The following is a 13,331-nucleotide window of genomic DNA, read 5'->3' on the forward strand; positions in this document are numbered from 1 at the left end:
ACTGTGCCCCCATAGATTGGCTCTGCCTCTCTGCCTCCCTTTACACCATTAGGAAACTAAAATTCAGATGATATCCTGATAAACCCATCTAATTTCCAAAGGGTTAAAGAGAGCAAGTAAGAAGGATTCTGCCTTGGGAGTCTTCACTTACAGATGTTCTCTTGCTATGACATCCTCCTAACATGTCCCTGCCAAGGCACGAGCTCTTTCATTCTCCCTGGTTTGAAATTCCTGTAACACCTCCCTGTAACTGGTTTTAATATTGCTTGGAAGTGCCCCAAACAACCCCTCTTGAGGAATTTAAATCATGACATACTTGGTTGGTAGGTATAAAAAAAAACCTCAGCTGGTGCAACCAGAAATGATTGAAACTTCTAGGGCAGAAGGTGGGATATGACAGGATTGTCATTCCCTCTCCAACTGGCCAACATCTCCTGCCCCACCTATCCTTTCTTTCCCTAAGGGAATGGCATCAGAGAGTATGCAGGAGGCTGTGTCTGTCTGAAAATACCTTGGAAATATCACATCTGTTGTCTGCCTCACCCTTCCCTGCACTGCCTCTCACATGCTGCCTGGCCCCAGGTTTTGGACCAGCACCCTGGACCTGAGTTCCTTGCCCTGGTTCTCCTCTTGACTCCTGTGGCCCTGTGTGATGGGCAGAGGAGCAGCCAGCACTGCTCAGGGGTTCAGTGTGGCAAACTCCATGTGAGTCTGGCCAGGAACAGCACAGCCCCCAAGGCCTCAGTAGTATGAAGTCACCATGCCAGGTAGAAGTCCTGCTGGGACAGAGCAGGAGCCCAGGAGCATTCCCTTCCTCTGGCTCAGCACAGGAGGAGACTGCACCCCTCTGCTCTCCATTTCATGCCCACAAAATACTTGGCTAGCAAGGTTTAGGTGTGGATAGATTTTATGTAACAGAATTACACAATGTTGGGTGCAAGCTCCGGTATCAGGATCACAAGGCAGCACAGGGCTGGCAGCGCAGGGCTGTGGAGTGGTGGTGGCTGGAGGGCAGCGTAGCTCAACTCTTCACAGGAGACTTGAATCCCACCAAAGCATCTCCTAAGGAGGAAGGACACTCCATTTATTTCTTCTGATGTGGTTGGCAATGACACAGCACAGTGCTGCTGAGCACAGACTGCTCCAGCTGCATGGCCCAGCTGTGCCCCAGCAGGGACACCAGCCTTCCAGCAATGCTCCAGGGACTTCTCCTTTCCCCCAGCTCCTGCTGCCTCCTGAGCATGTTGCTTTCTTACAGGGCCTAGTGCTGGTGAGGCAAAGCTTTGAAACTGGCTGGAAGAAATGAGTTTTAAAAATCATTTATTCTTTTAAATGTCTGTTTTCCTGATAGTGAACTGGGATGTGATGGGGATCAAGGCTGTGTCAGCAGCTGCCAGTGACCATGTCATCATGTCAGTGAGAGCTGACATCTGCATGTGTTTGTGGAGCAGAGCTTAAGCAGGCTCTTGGGGATGCCATTTGCTGAGCAGGGAAGTGTGAAAATCATAGAACAAGAGAGTCTTCATTGCTGTGTTTGCACAGAGGTAGCATCTTGCTCCAAGCAGCACAGTGTGAGCAGCTGGTGGTGCACACTGAGGGCCAAGCCGGCAGGTGGGAGATAGAGGAGGTCTGGGAGGTGTGATCTGACGCTTCTCCCCATGTCTCCTCACACAGAGACATTGCTTTGGTTCCTTCTTAGCTGTGTCTTAGCTATGACCACACACTGGGGAGGCTGGGATGGATGGCATTGAGCAGCTGCAGGAGGAGCGTATCAGTACAGGTTCCTACTGCAAGCTCATCCACTGCTGGGCCAACATGATCACCTCCAGCATGTGCTCCCCATCCCTCTGCATGCTGCCACCTGCCTCCCTTGGGGAGCTCAGCACCATGACTGGATGCAGGAGAAGACAAAGGACCACAGGGGCTCCCTAGGCTTTATGCCCCTCTGTCCTGAGCTAGGAAGTCCTGTGGAAGTGGGGTTGCTGATGGCCTGGTGTTGGAAAGCAGCAGGGGGTGGGGAGTGACAAAGCACAGAGGAGTCCAGTGCGTCCCAGGGAGGTGGGTGTCCCCTGGAGAACCCCAAAGCTGCCTTAGTGCAAGATATTCACTAGCAGAAGAATTGGGTCTGCTGAGGACAGTGGTGGCAGCCACACTCCTGCAGCACTCAAGCTCCTCACAGAGTTAATACCAGCCTCTCCCCATGGGCTGGTGTGAAGGACACCCAGGATGGGATCATCTTCTGTCCTGCTCCTGACCAGCACAGGGGTGGGAGGTCCCCAAGTCCTTGCTGCTCCCTGCAGAAAGGAATGGGCTATTCAGTATCACACCAGGAGCTCAGCTTATCTGGTGCCTGGGCAAGGATGGTCTCTACCTGGGGAGGCTGTCCTGGTGCTAGAGCTCAGTAGATGGTCCACCACCCCGAGGGCTGCCGTTTTCCACTTCATCCGGCACACGAAACGCCACATAGGGGCACTTCTTCACGTTGAGGCACACGAGCTTCTCCAGTGATGCTGTCTTAACTATCTCAAAACCAGTTTCTCCACCAAATGTACTGGGTTTCCAGTACTCTGGGGAGCAGATGGGGTTTCCAAAAAGCCCTTTCAGGGAAAAGGGAGCTCCAATCTCCACCATGCTTTCCCCAAAAATACCATTGGGTTGGGGCTTCTCAAGTAGCAAGCCTGGATAAAACTCCAGAGCATCGATGTCTCCATACAGCTCTTCCAGCTCTGCTGCCTTCTCTTCCTCTCCTGCATCAAGTAAACACCAGAGTGCTTTAGCAAGGGAATCACCCTAACAAGGACTGGCCTTGCTGTGGGTAACAGGAACATGCCAGCTCCTGTGACCCAGGCAGTAGCAAGCCCAGCTCGCAGGCCAGGCATTGCCCTCTGGACCAGCCATCCAGCCTCCTGGGAGGAAGGACCGCAAGGGTGCAAGGGTCACAACCAGGCAAGGCTGGGAGGGGCAGGAGCAGCTGCTCTGCTGGGTGAACCCAGCAGCAGGGGGATCATGGTCTGTATCCCAGCAGTGGGCACAGAGCATCCATATTGCCCCACTGAAGCCCAGAGAGCTGCTGTGCAGCCCTACCTGTTAGCTCCTGAAATGACTTGTAGGGCTTCATGCCAAACCTCTTCCGATACTCGTTGAATGGCTGCAGCCGCAGCTGCCGGGATTCCTTGATGACCCCAACGGCCACGTTCAAGATATTTGCATTGATGTTTTGTCCCCCACCTATCTGCAGGGTGAGAACACAAGGAGGAGTACACATAAGCCACAAGGCAGCACCAGCATCTGCTCCAGCACTAAAGTATCCATGTCCTGGGCACGGTGTAGTGGAGACCAAGGTGTCATTGCAACAACCAGAAAAGAGGGAATCACTACACTGTGCTAAAAGCCAGCTGTAGAGCAGCCTGGGCTGAAGTCAGTCCCACTGCCAGGACAGGTCAGCAAATGACGCAGGAGAAGCTACAGATGAATGGTGACTCAGTGGCCTGAAGTGAGGGGAGAGACTATGGGAGTTTGGGATAACAGGGAGAGCCCAGAGAGTAGTGGGTCTCTGCCTCAGCCTTGCTGCTCTGCACAAGCAAAGGGTCAGAAACGTGGATGTAATCGCTTGGAAGAAAGCATCCATGCGATGGCAGCAAAGAACAGTGCCAGGCAAGCTGCTCCACACCCAGGCTGCTGACCCAATCTGGGCCAGGAGATCTCAGCTTACTGTGGCTCCTGGTGACACCACAAGGGTGACTACAGAATCAACAGGGCTGCCAAGGCCCAGCCTTGCTATGGTGCTTGCGAGAAGGACTCATGACATGCCCATCAGGTGCTGGGCTGCGTAGAAGGCTCTGTGTGACATATGACCCTCTGCCGAGTGTCACTGCTAAGGGCACTGCCTTCACAGTACCACCACCATCCCTCCTGGGGTCCTACAGCCCCAGCACTAGCTGGGAGAGAAGAGCAAGAACTTACCCTTCCTGCAATCTGCTTGGAAAAGGATTCCACCAGTGCCTCCACACCATAGTCCATGAGCATGGAGGTGTTGTAGAGGAACTGATCATAGCTGTACTCTTTCCCCTGGATGATGAAGGAGTCGGGCATCAGCCCATGCCAGTGATAGAGCTGGTTGAACTCCACTGCGATGCGATTCCGGTACTGGAACTGCTTCCCAAACAGCAGCTCGGGGTCAAACTTGAGGCTCAGGTAGTACCCACTGAGGTGCTGGACGTAGTCTTCTATGACAATCTTAATGGTCTCCCCTGGGCAGGAGGAGAGAAGCAGCTGGTAGCAGCAGGAGCTATCAGATCTGTACCCCGAGATGTTACACATGTGCTACCGCACTGCATCCTTCCACCCATCCACCACCTGAGAGCTTTCTGACTAAAGGCTTGTTGAGTTGGTTGGGCATTTCAGTGAATAATTATTTCACCAGCAAAGATCAGTCTGCCAAAACTGAAAACAGTTCCTGAAGGAAGCTGACTTTGATATGCTTCTTGGAGATAATGTGATGACCTGGCTTTTTTTCCTGGATTTTGGTCCAAAAAGGCTTTTCATGAGATTATAGTAAATTTATAATGAACATCAAAATGGAATAATTCAAAATGAGGACAAAATTATTCTAATTTTTTTTTTTTAATGGACTAAAGCATGTTTTTGCTATAGGGACCACAAGCAATGATCCACAGAAGGCTACTAGAGAAAATCTTCCAGCCTCTATAAGCAGCCTGGCCACCACTGCCACCACTGAGACCAACCAATGCCCAAGTCCTTGGGGCTCGCCCAGGGAGGTGGGACACAGGACTCCACTGTGCCAGTGCCCTGCAGCACCTCTTGGCCTTACCAATGAGGATGAGACGAGCTGTCTGGAAGAGCTGCTCATCACTCCAGGTGGGATGCTCCTGTTTCAGGATGTCACAGACACGGTTGTGCTCACGCAGCCAGAGCGTGCCATACATGCCGAGCCCTGGCAGCAGCCCAAACACCTCCTGTCCCATTGCCAGCTGCTTCTCCTTGGGGGTGGCAGAGGGGTAGACCATGTGGACTGGAGCATCAGTGACCAGGGGAGGGTACACTTCTCCATCCACCACCTTGGGGAGAGAAGAACAGGATGGCAGAAAGGGAGGAGAAAACTACCCCAGTGAAAGCCTGCCCAGATGGGACCTGCCTCCCTGATGGCACCACAGCTCATCTCCTGCAGGCAGTGCAAGGACAGGAACACCCTCAAAGAGTCCTGACTGCAGAATGGCTGCTGCCATCCAAACAGCTACACCCCAAAGCTTGTCCTCCTGACTTGGCACTGCTGGCAAGCAGCCACACAGAGCATCAGGGCTGGGGTCTCCTCTGAGCTTCCAGACAACCTTGGGCTTCAAACAACTGTGGAGCACAGGTTGCACCAAGCGCTACCTGGAATTTCAGCTTCCCATCTCTGAAGAGTCGCAGCTGGTGCTGCCGCTGCAGGTTGTCCCCATACACATGCCCGAGATCCACCTGCCAAGAAAGCGGTGTCAAGGCTGCTCTGAGAGGCCGTGAATGCCCCAGTCCCCTCCTCACTCCCTGCAAGCCCCTGTGTCTCACTCACCCCATGTCCCAGTGCCTTGGTAAAGCCACGTCCCATCTTCCCAGACGTCTTGAAGAACTGGTGGGTGAAGTGCTGAGCGAAGAAGGCAAACATCAGGTTGGTGCCTTGGGGATCGGCTTCAAACTTCTGCCGCAGCAAGAACCTCTCTGCCAGGAGCTGGGGGTCGGGGAGCTGCTGCTTCCCTGCAAAGGATGGGGATTAAGGGCAGATGTCCCATGCTGATTCAGCTGGGTACCAGTGCTAGTGGTGGGGCTGTAGGTAAGCATTACTGTGTCTCCCACAGCACCAGGCACTGACTTGTCTGCACAGACACCTTATAGCCCGCTTACACAGGCTATGGCATGCCCCAGCAGCTCAATCTGAGATGTTCCAACAGTGGTTTAGATGCCATCAGGTTTCTCTTGCCTGTGGGACCAGCTTGAGCAGGACAGCAGTAGCATGTGACACTGCCAGTGGTGCCTTGCATTTGTGCCATGGCAAATGCAAAGGCTCAGGCATGGCTGGGTTGAAAACACTGAGGTGCTCCTGCTCTCCTGGCAGGGAGGTTGGACTAGACATTTTTTGAGGTCTCTTCCAACCCCCAACAGTCTCTGATTCTGTGATACCGCACCAGGAACAGACCCAGGGTGCTACTCTGGTGACTCAGCCCTGTCCCCAGCACCACATGGTGCCAGTCCCCGCAGGCCAGCCACGTACCTTTGCTCCCCATGGGAGTTGGGCAGTTGTCTGGCACGGGTGGGAGGACGCGGGTGAAATAGCTGACGTTGGCGTAACCCTCCCAGCTGATGTAGCCATAGTCAGAGTTGAAGGTGGGGGGACTGGGGATAAGATTGGCACGAACTGAAAGGAGAGATGGGAGTCACCAGTGTGGGGTCCAGGGCAGCACCTCATGGGCTCTGCCCATGGCCCTGGCTCACCCACTCAGCGCTGCTAGATCTCTGCTACCCCATAAACCAGAAAGGTACAGGCAGAGTAGGCATGCAGCCATCCTGGGCTCTGCTCTGAGCCTTTTAAAGTCTGCAGCTCCTCACAGCAGAGGAGGGCTCGTACTAATGTGCCAAGTGGATTCTTGGATGATGGATGAGATGACAACCACATAGAAATGGTGAAACCAACAGCCGGATCCTTGCAAACGTGTCGCTACGGCTCCAAGGGCTGGAACCTAAATATTTATGCAAAGTGATGAATGTGGGGACATGAGTAACCAGGACCACATTTCCATAGGCTGCTTTCTGTGCAGCTGCTGAAGAGCCCTTTGGCCCAGGGAGAGCCGTGTGCTGTGAGCCGCCTGTGTTTTCCAGCTGGCTGTTGGCCCAGAGTATGGCTGAGGACACACAGCTGGGGACACATGACTGGGGACACAGAGAGGGTCCAGCCTGACCACCTCCTGTACCCTGCTGCTGCCTGACTGAACAGCCTCCTCTGAGAGGGTGATGGGATGACAACCTCCCTGGGTCTTTTGGTGAGGTGACTCAAACCTGGTGCCCACCATGCCCATGGGATTTTCTCAGCGTCACGGCACCCATGCCACCCCCACCCACATCTCTGCTGATACCTAAGGAATCCCAGGTCCTGCTGTACTCAAAGATCTGCTCCAACACCTCACCTGTGAGCACGAGCCTCATGAGTGTGTCCCGGATGAAGGTGCTGTTGATAATGTCCCAAAACCACTTGAAGTTGGTCAGGACAAAATGGTAAAAGGCAGGACTGGGCTTCAGCAGGTCATGGAGGCGTGTCCAGAACTCAGCTGGGGGAGATAAACCAGGCAAACAGCTCACCCTGCTAATGAAGCCCACTGATGACCCCGACCCACCCACACTGTTGCTGGTGAAAGCAAGAGCTGCAGGCACAGCAGGCCACCCAGAGACCCACCAGTGCCAGAGGTCCTCTGAGCTAGAGGGACTTACGGGAGGTGCAGTTGTCCCCAAAGTATCCTGTCCGAGTACAGTCACACTCGTACCCTTCCAGGCCAACTCTCACACACACTCCTTGGTTCTGGCAGGGGAAATAGCAGCAGGGATTCACTGCAGGGAGAGAGAGATGTCACTGTCATAGAGTCATTGAATCATTAAGGTTGGAAAATACCTCTGAGATCATCAAGCTCAGCTGTCTACCCAACACCACCATGCTCACTAAGCCATGTCCTGAAGGGCCATGTCTACAGGGGTTTTGAACACCTCCAGAGATGGTGACTCCACCACCTCCCTGGGCAGCCTGTCCATCCACACTGTCACCTTCCTTGTGGAAGTTAACGGTGTCTGAAACACTTGGGATTGCCAGAGGAACTGTCTGCATCCTGTGGCCACACATCCACAGGTGCTGCAAGCCCCAGCCCTACCTCAGGCTGTTGATGGTGCCCCATGCTACTGTGGGACCATGTCACAGTGGTCTCCTGCAAGGCTGGAGCTGTGGCCTCACAGAGGGGCTGCTGTGCTCCCAGAGCCCCATCAGAGAACAAAGCAGAGCAGACATGGTGCTGGTGTTAATAGTAACAGCAACAGTCAGGGCTGAAGTTTGCTTTGGCAAGCGGCTCCTCCGCCCTCACCATGCCAAGCGGATGAGAAGGGCTGACCCCTGGGCTTGTTCCCCCAGCTTCTGCCCAGCCCCTTCCTCTGCCGCCTCGGTGCCCCAGCCTGCAGGAGTGAGATAAGGGCCCCTTCCCACCCATCCCACAGCGGCAGGATCCTGTGGGACAGAAGGAGCTGGGAGCAGTGCTGCCACCAAGCTGGGCTGGTCCCCACAGACCCAGGGTGGAGCCTTTGTGCCAGGAGAACAGAAGCGCCAAGAGATAAGACCTCCTGGAGCACACCTGGCTGAGGGCTTCAGTGTGCATTAACACAATGATGGTGCCCAGGCCCACTGGGACCCACAGGGACAGGGGTGCAACACAGACTGCTCAGCTCTGGTGCCACTGGCTGTGGGGATGGGCAGCACTAGAAGAGACCATGAAGAGCTGCTCCTGGTGTGCCCAGTGTCATGGCTAATAAAGTAATGTCTCCTGGGTCCATCAGCTGATGCACATGGACTCTGCAGGCCCTGCTTCAAATTCTTCTAGAATTTGGGAACAGGTTCCAGCACTGGGGTGGAGGGACAGGCACACAGAATAGAAACCACATTTTTTTCCAAAGGAAATTGGAGCTAAAAACTATCATCTTTGAAAAATAAAGCTAATTTTGTGGAGTTACTCAGACTCCCACCTAGCCACAGACTCAGGGCAGGGCATTAGCCACCCAGGAGCCTGGGGCCTGGTGAGCAGTTCTGACCCTGCTGTGCTCACCCCTGTGATCCCAAATCCCTCACTATCATGGGGGATGGTTTGCAAAGGTATGTTCAGCCCCCAGCTCTTCTGTCAGACTCCCTTTCATCTCCCATCTTTTCATGTATCCAGACAGGAAGCAGCAGGCAGGTTCTTATTTATCTCAGACAAATTGAGGTCAGATCACCTGTTTGGGTTTTTGCAAGACAGGAATTTTACAAAGGGAGCCATGTTGCAGCACAGCTGGTGCCTCCTCTGGGCTGTGCCTGCACCACCAGCTCTGCACTCAACTCTGCTGCAAGCACTGCAAATGCCCAACAGAGCAGCCCCATGCTGAGCCCCTTGCAACCAGGGGATATGAAACTGGTGCAGGCTTGTGCCAGGAGGGTGCTCCATGCCACCAGGTCTGGCACGGCAGGTAATGCCCTGCCCCATCTCCAGGTGCTGTGAGGAGTTAGTAGATATTCACTTTACCGGGGATCTCCCCGGTGCAGGGCTCAATGGCTTGTTGCAGCTGAGCACTCCTCCAAGGTGGGTTTGGCAGCACGCCGGGCTTGGCCGAGCTGCCTCATCCCACGGTTCACAGCGGTGTCAGCGCCGCAGGGTCGCAGAGGTGCAGTGGGAGTGGCATGTTACAGCAAAAAGGGTGGGAGGGGGACGAAGCATGTCCTGACCTGCAACAGCAACCCCCTCATGTCCTTCTGGAGCCTCACTCCTGCAGCGCCTCTGTGCCTCTCCCCACCCCAGCCAGGAATCCTGCACTGGCCCTGCCAGGAAGGCTCCAGGTATGGGGAGAGCTGCTGCCAGCCTCCGTGCTGGAGCACAGCCTCTTCCGTGACGGCAGAGCTGATGGACACGCTCCATCACCGCTGAAAAATGCCAGATTTTGGGGACAACATCTGCTCTGCAAACCACAGCCAAAGCAACCTGGGGTGAATCATGGCCAGGCTGGAGCCAGGATTGCTCGATGGAACACAGCTCCACGGCCGCGGGCTCTGAAGACAATGAAAGGCTCACGCACTTGTTTTTCTGATTCAGGGAGGCTTCCTCGAGCCCAGGAGCTGTTCACAGCACAGTCAACACAGCCAGATTATCATCTGCAACCACTTCTGGCAGCACCATGAGCAAGAGCAGTGTGCCAGGGCCACAGCTGCTCAACACGTGGGATTCGGCAATCCTCCTCTGTGCACCTGAGCCGGGCTGCTGGCCCGAAGGATGGGCTGTTGGAGGGACAGCCAGGCTGGCTGGAGGGTGTGATGTGCCCTCAGGGCTCTTGGTGCAGCAGCAGGCTCCCCCATGCAGCCTGGGTTGAAGCTCCATGAACCCTACTGCAGAAGAGTTGTGCTGAGAGGAGATGTTTGACCACAGGCTGTGGAAACAGACGTGAGTCAAAAGTGGTTCTGCCAGAGGTCCTTGTCTGTCTTCACTCAGTGGGGTCTGTTCCTGGCCTGCCCTATGGCCAGAGCTTGGGCAGACAGTGATGTTAAGGTGCTACTGCACCTCCCATTTACCCGAGCTTTGGAATAGCTGTGAAGAGGATGGTCAGGTTTATTTTGCTGTAAAACTTGTACAAAACTACACCCCAAGGGCAAGCCAGCAGCCAAGAACAGTATCTGCAGGGGAAAACATAGAAACACCATGGGACTGGCTTGGCTCCAACCACAACCAGAGGAAAAGTCTACAGAGAGTAAACATTACTGTTCAGAGCCAAGGTGAAGTCAGCAAGGAGTCGAGTAGAACTGCTCCAAGCAACAAAGTGAGCAGGAGATACCAGTCTCAGCCCAACATCCTGTCACTTGGTGCTTGAGAGCAGATCCGAGGGCTAGATTAGGGCTGTGGTCCAGATTAGAGCCGTAGTCCAACCAGTGCAGCGCTCCTCCTCCCAGGAGCCTGGTGGTTTTGCTGACAGCACCTCAGGGCACAGTGCAGTTCCCCTAATTCCTCAATCAGATATCTTCTTCCTTAATGGAGGCTTGGAAGACAGTTGTCCTTTCATGTATATCCCAGGTATCTTTTTATTTCCTCCCACAGAGTGAAATTTGCTTTGATCTCGGCATGCAGCAGTCAGTCAGCTCCAGGTCATGCCTGCACCATCCCAGTGTGCAATGCATCTGTCTCAGCTACTTTGAGCATGTGCATCCCCACTAGGTCTCCAGGCCCTCTCCGGTGCTCAGGACACATAGGTGCTGCTCTTGACTGTCCTCAACCCCCAGCAGAAGCTTCTCATACTGGAACATGTTGGACCTGCGAGGCAGACCATGCAGAGCCTGTCCCTTGCTTGTCCACAGCCAGATCCATCCCATGGGGTCCCTCCTTTAGTGCAGATGTGCCCAGTGAGCCCCACAGCAGGGTGCCCGCTGCCTTCCCAGCACTGCCCCTCCTCCTGCAGCACTCACTCCAGTTGTTCCTGGTCTGTTCCCACAGCCTGAGACTGAGAAACTCAGAGGGTTACAGAGTGGCTTGACCATGCTGTGGTCACCCAACCCTGCTGTCCCTTATGGGTGGACCTGCCAGCTCCTGCCAGTTCACACCCAGCTCAGCTCAGGTGAGTTCTCCCATTGTCCCACTTCCCCTGCCATGGAGGGGTATCCACTCAGCCTGTGCACATTCTGGAGACTCTTGGGCTTGGGCACACCATCTCTGACAACCTAGGCAGGCTGTTGGAGATGGGGTCACCACCAGCAGTGTCTGCACCACAGGTGGCTAGAGCCTGGCTGGGTTTGCTGAGAACATCAGTGAGGAGCTGTAAAACCTGAAAAGGGTCACTGTTATCCTGCAGGGCAGGAGGTCATTTCATGGAAGAGGGACTGGAGTCAATGCCACATTAAGGACCTGGAGGAATCTGCACTATAGGGTCTAGGGATGGACTTGATGGGATTTGAGCTGTGGTTTTATTTCACAATATGCTCTGTGGATGCCTGCCACAAGCAGCATTACTCCTTGGCACCCCTTGGTGCACAGGCAGCCTGAGACCACCATGGCTGTGCCAGCATATGGTGAACTGCTGTGGCATGTAGACGTGGAAATGAAAGGATGGCTCAGGCCACTGGAGCCATCCCTGCTGCTCCGAGCCCTCCACCCTCACCCCTAAACTGCAGTTGCACCTGGTATGTGTTTGGGGAGAGCAGGGAAGGGCCTTGTCTGCCAGTGCTCATGGATATTGTCCCGTTTCTTTTGAGGAGCCCTGCCTCAGCTGGGTGCTGTTCCTTAACTCAGTGATGGAACCACCCTGGGTTGGCCTTGGTGTCATCCTATCTAGGGCCTCTTAGGACAGCACTGGTCTTGGAAGGGGCCCAGCTCTGTCGTGCAGACACATTTGGGCCACTGACAGCTCCTCCAGCCTCTGCGTGTGGTCCCTCCATGGCCACAGTGGGAGGTACCAGGGAAGTTTGGTCTTCATGGGTGACTTTGCTCTCTGGTCAGGTGTGACGGGCCAAACCCTGCAGCTCCTGAGATTCTGTCCCAGGCAGTGTCCTCGGGGCTTCTGCTACTCCTGCCCTGTCCCCCACCCCAAGCACTGTGGCCAGGTCCGGGCACCGACAGCGTGACGACCATCCCGGGGTGGTGGGCACGATCCTGCCTTGGGCACCCCCGGGAACGTGGACCCTACCCGCAGCGCTGGTGTAAGCTTGCCGACCTCTCCCGGCGACCGCTGCGGGACCCCGGCGTCTCCGAGAGGTGCACGTCTGAGACCAGATCCCCCCGCATTCCCCGGTACGGAGCCCCCGGGGCCGGGTCCCGCCTCGCTCCCCAGGTCCCTCCCGTGCGGGATGTCGCCACTCCTGCCAGTACCGAATCCCGTGAGACTCGCTCCCTCCCGGTGCCGGCCCCCTCCCCGCATACCGGAGCCGTCAGTCGCGGTGCTCCCGGCGGCGGACAGGAGCAAAGCGTGGGCGAGTAGCAGCCGCAGTCCGGCCAGGCACAGCCCTGCGGCTGGAGGGTCCCGGGCGCGGCCCCCACCGCCCATATCGAGAGGCAGCTCCGCCGCGTCCCGCCGCCGTCCCTGGCCCGGCCCCGCCGCCCCCGCCCCCCGCCGCGCCTCCCCCCGCCCCCGACGGGACGGAGCCGCCTCCAACAGCCCGGCCCGCCGAGGTAGGCTGACCCGACTCGCGCACCCCTCCCGGGGCCCCCCCGGACCTCCTTTGGGTGCCCAGCCGTGTCCTGAGTTCTAAGTCTCCTAGGAGCCCATCCCCAGGTCGCCCCGTGTCTCTCTGTGTTCCCACACAGAGCATCTCCATAGTCATCTTCTGCTCCCCATGTTCCACTGCATCCACGTGTCCATGCTCTGGTCCCTGAGTTCCCCAGCATCCCCATGCCCACAGCCTGGTTCTGATGTGCTCAAGGACCCCCATGCCCATACCCTGAACTATAAGCTCCCTGCCTGAATCCCCATGCCCTGGGACACCCTGTTACAGCTCAGGCAGCCACACCAGCCCCAAACTGTAGCCATGGGCTGTGGGCCCAGCTCAGATCCCTCTGACCCACTGTGGGAGGCTGCCCAGGCAG

At 55.7% G+C, this 13,331-nt stretch overlaps 1 protein-coding gene across 5 annotated transcripts; it reads right to left on the reverse strand.

Moving 5' to 3' along the window:
• Positions 1–872: 872 nt before the first annotated feature.
• PTGS1 (prostaglandin-endoperoxide synthase 1) lies at positions 873–12,825 on the reverse strand. Of its 5 annotated transcripts, XR_010989505.1 has the most exons (12): positions 9,500–11,035; positions 7,477–7,593; positions 7,176–7,316; positions 6,266–6,409; positions 5,570–5,751; positions 5,395–5,478; positions 4,832–5,078; positions 3,964–4,250; positions 3,085–3,232; positions 2,372–2,747; positions 2,178–2,294; positions 873–1,062 (listed from the first exon to the last, which is right to left on the reverse strand). XR_010989505.1 is itself a non-coding variant. In XM_068155802.1 (11 exons), the coding sequence occupies exons 1-10, from the start codon at positions 12,790–12,792 to the stop codon at positions 2,392–2,394; spliced, it is 1,830 nt and encodes a 609-aa protein (XP_068011903.1). In that variant the 5' UTR covers positions 12,793–12,825; the 3' UTR covers positions 873–2,294; positions 2,372–2,391. The 5 variants fall into 5 exon arrangements, 4 of the variants coding, with proteins under 4 accessions (XP_068011903.1, XP_068011902.1, XP_068011901.1 ...); XM_068155802.1 differs by lacking the exon at positions 9,500–11,035 and adding an exon at positions 12,669–12,825 and having other exon boundaries at positions 873–2,294; XM_068155801.1 differs by lacking the exon at positions 2,178–2,294 and having other exon boundaries at positions 9,500–11,036.
• Positions 12,826–13,331: the final 506 nt, after the last annotated feature.

This window comes from Melanerpes formicivorus, unplaced genomic scaffold (assembly GCF_026170545.1).
Source record: "Melanerpes formicivorus ecotype bairdi unplaced genomic scaffold, bMelFor1.0.p_v2 SCAF_33, whole genome shotgun sequence".
NCBI lineage: Eukaryota > Metazoa > Chordata > Aves > Piciformes > Picidae > Melanerpes > Melanerpes formicivorus.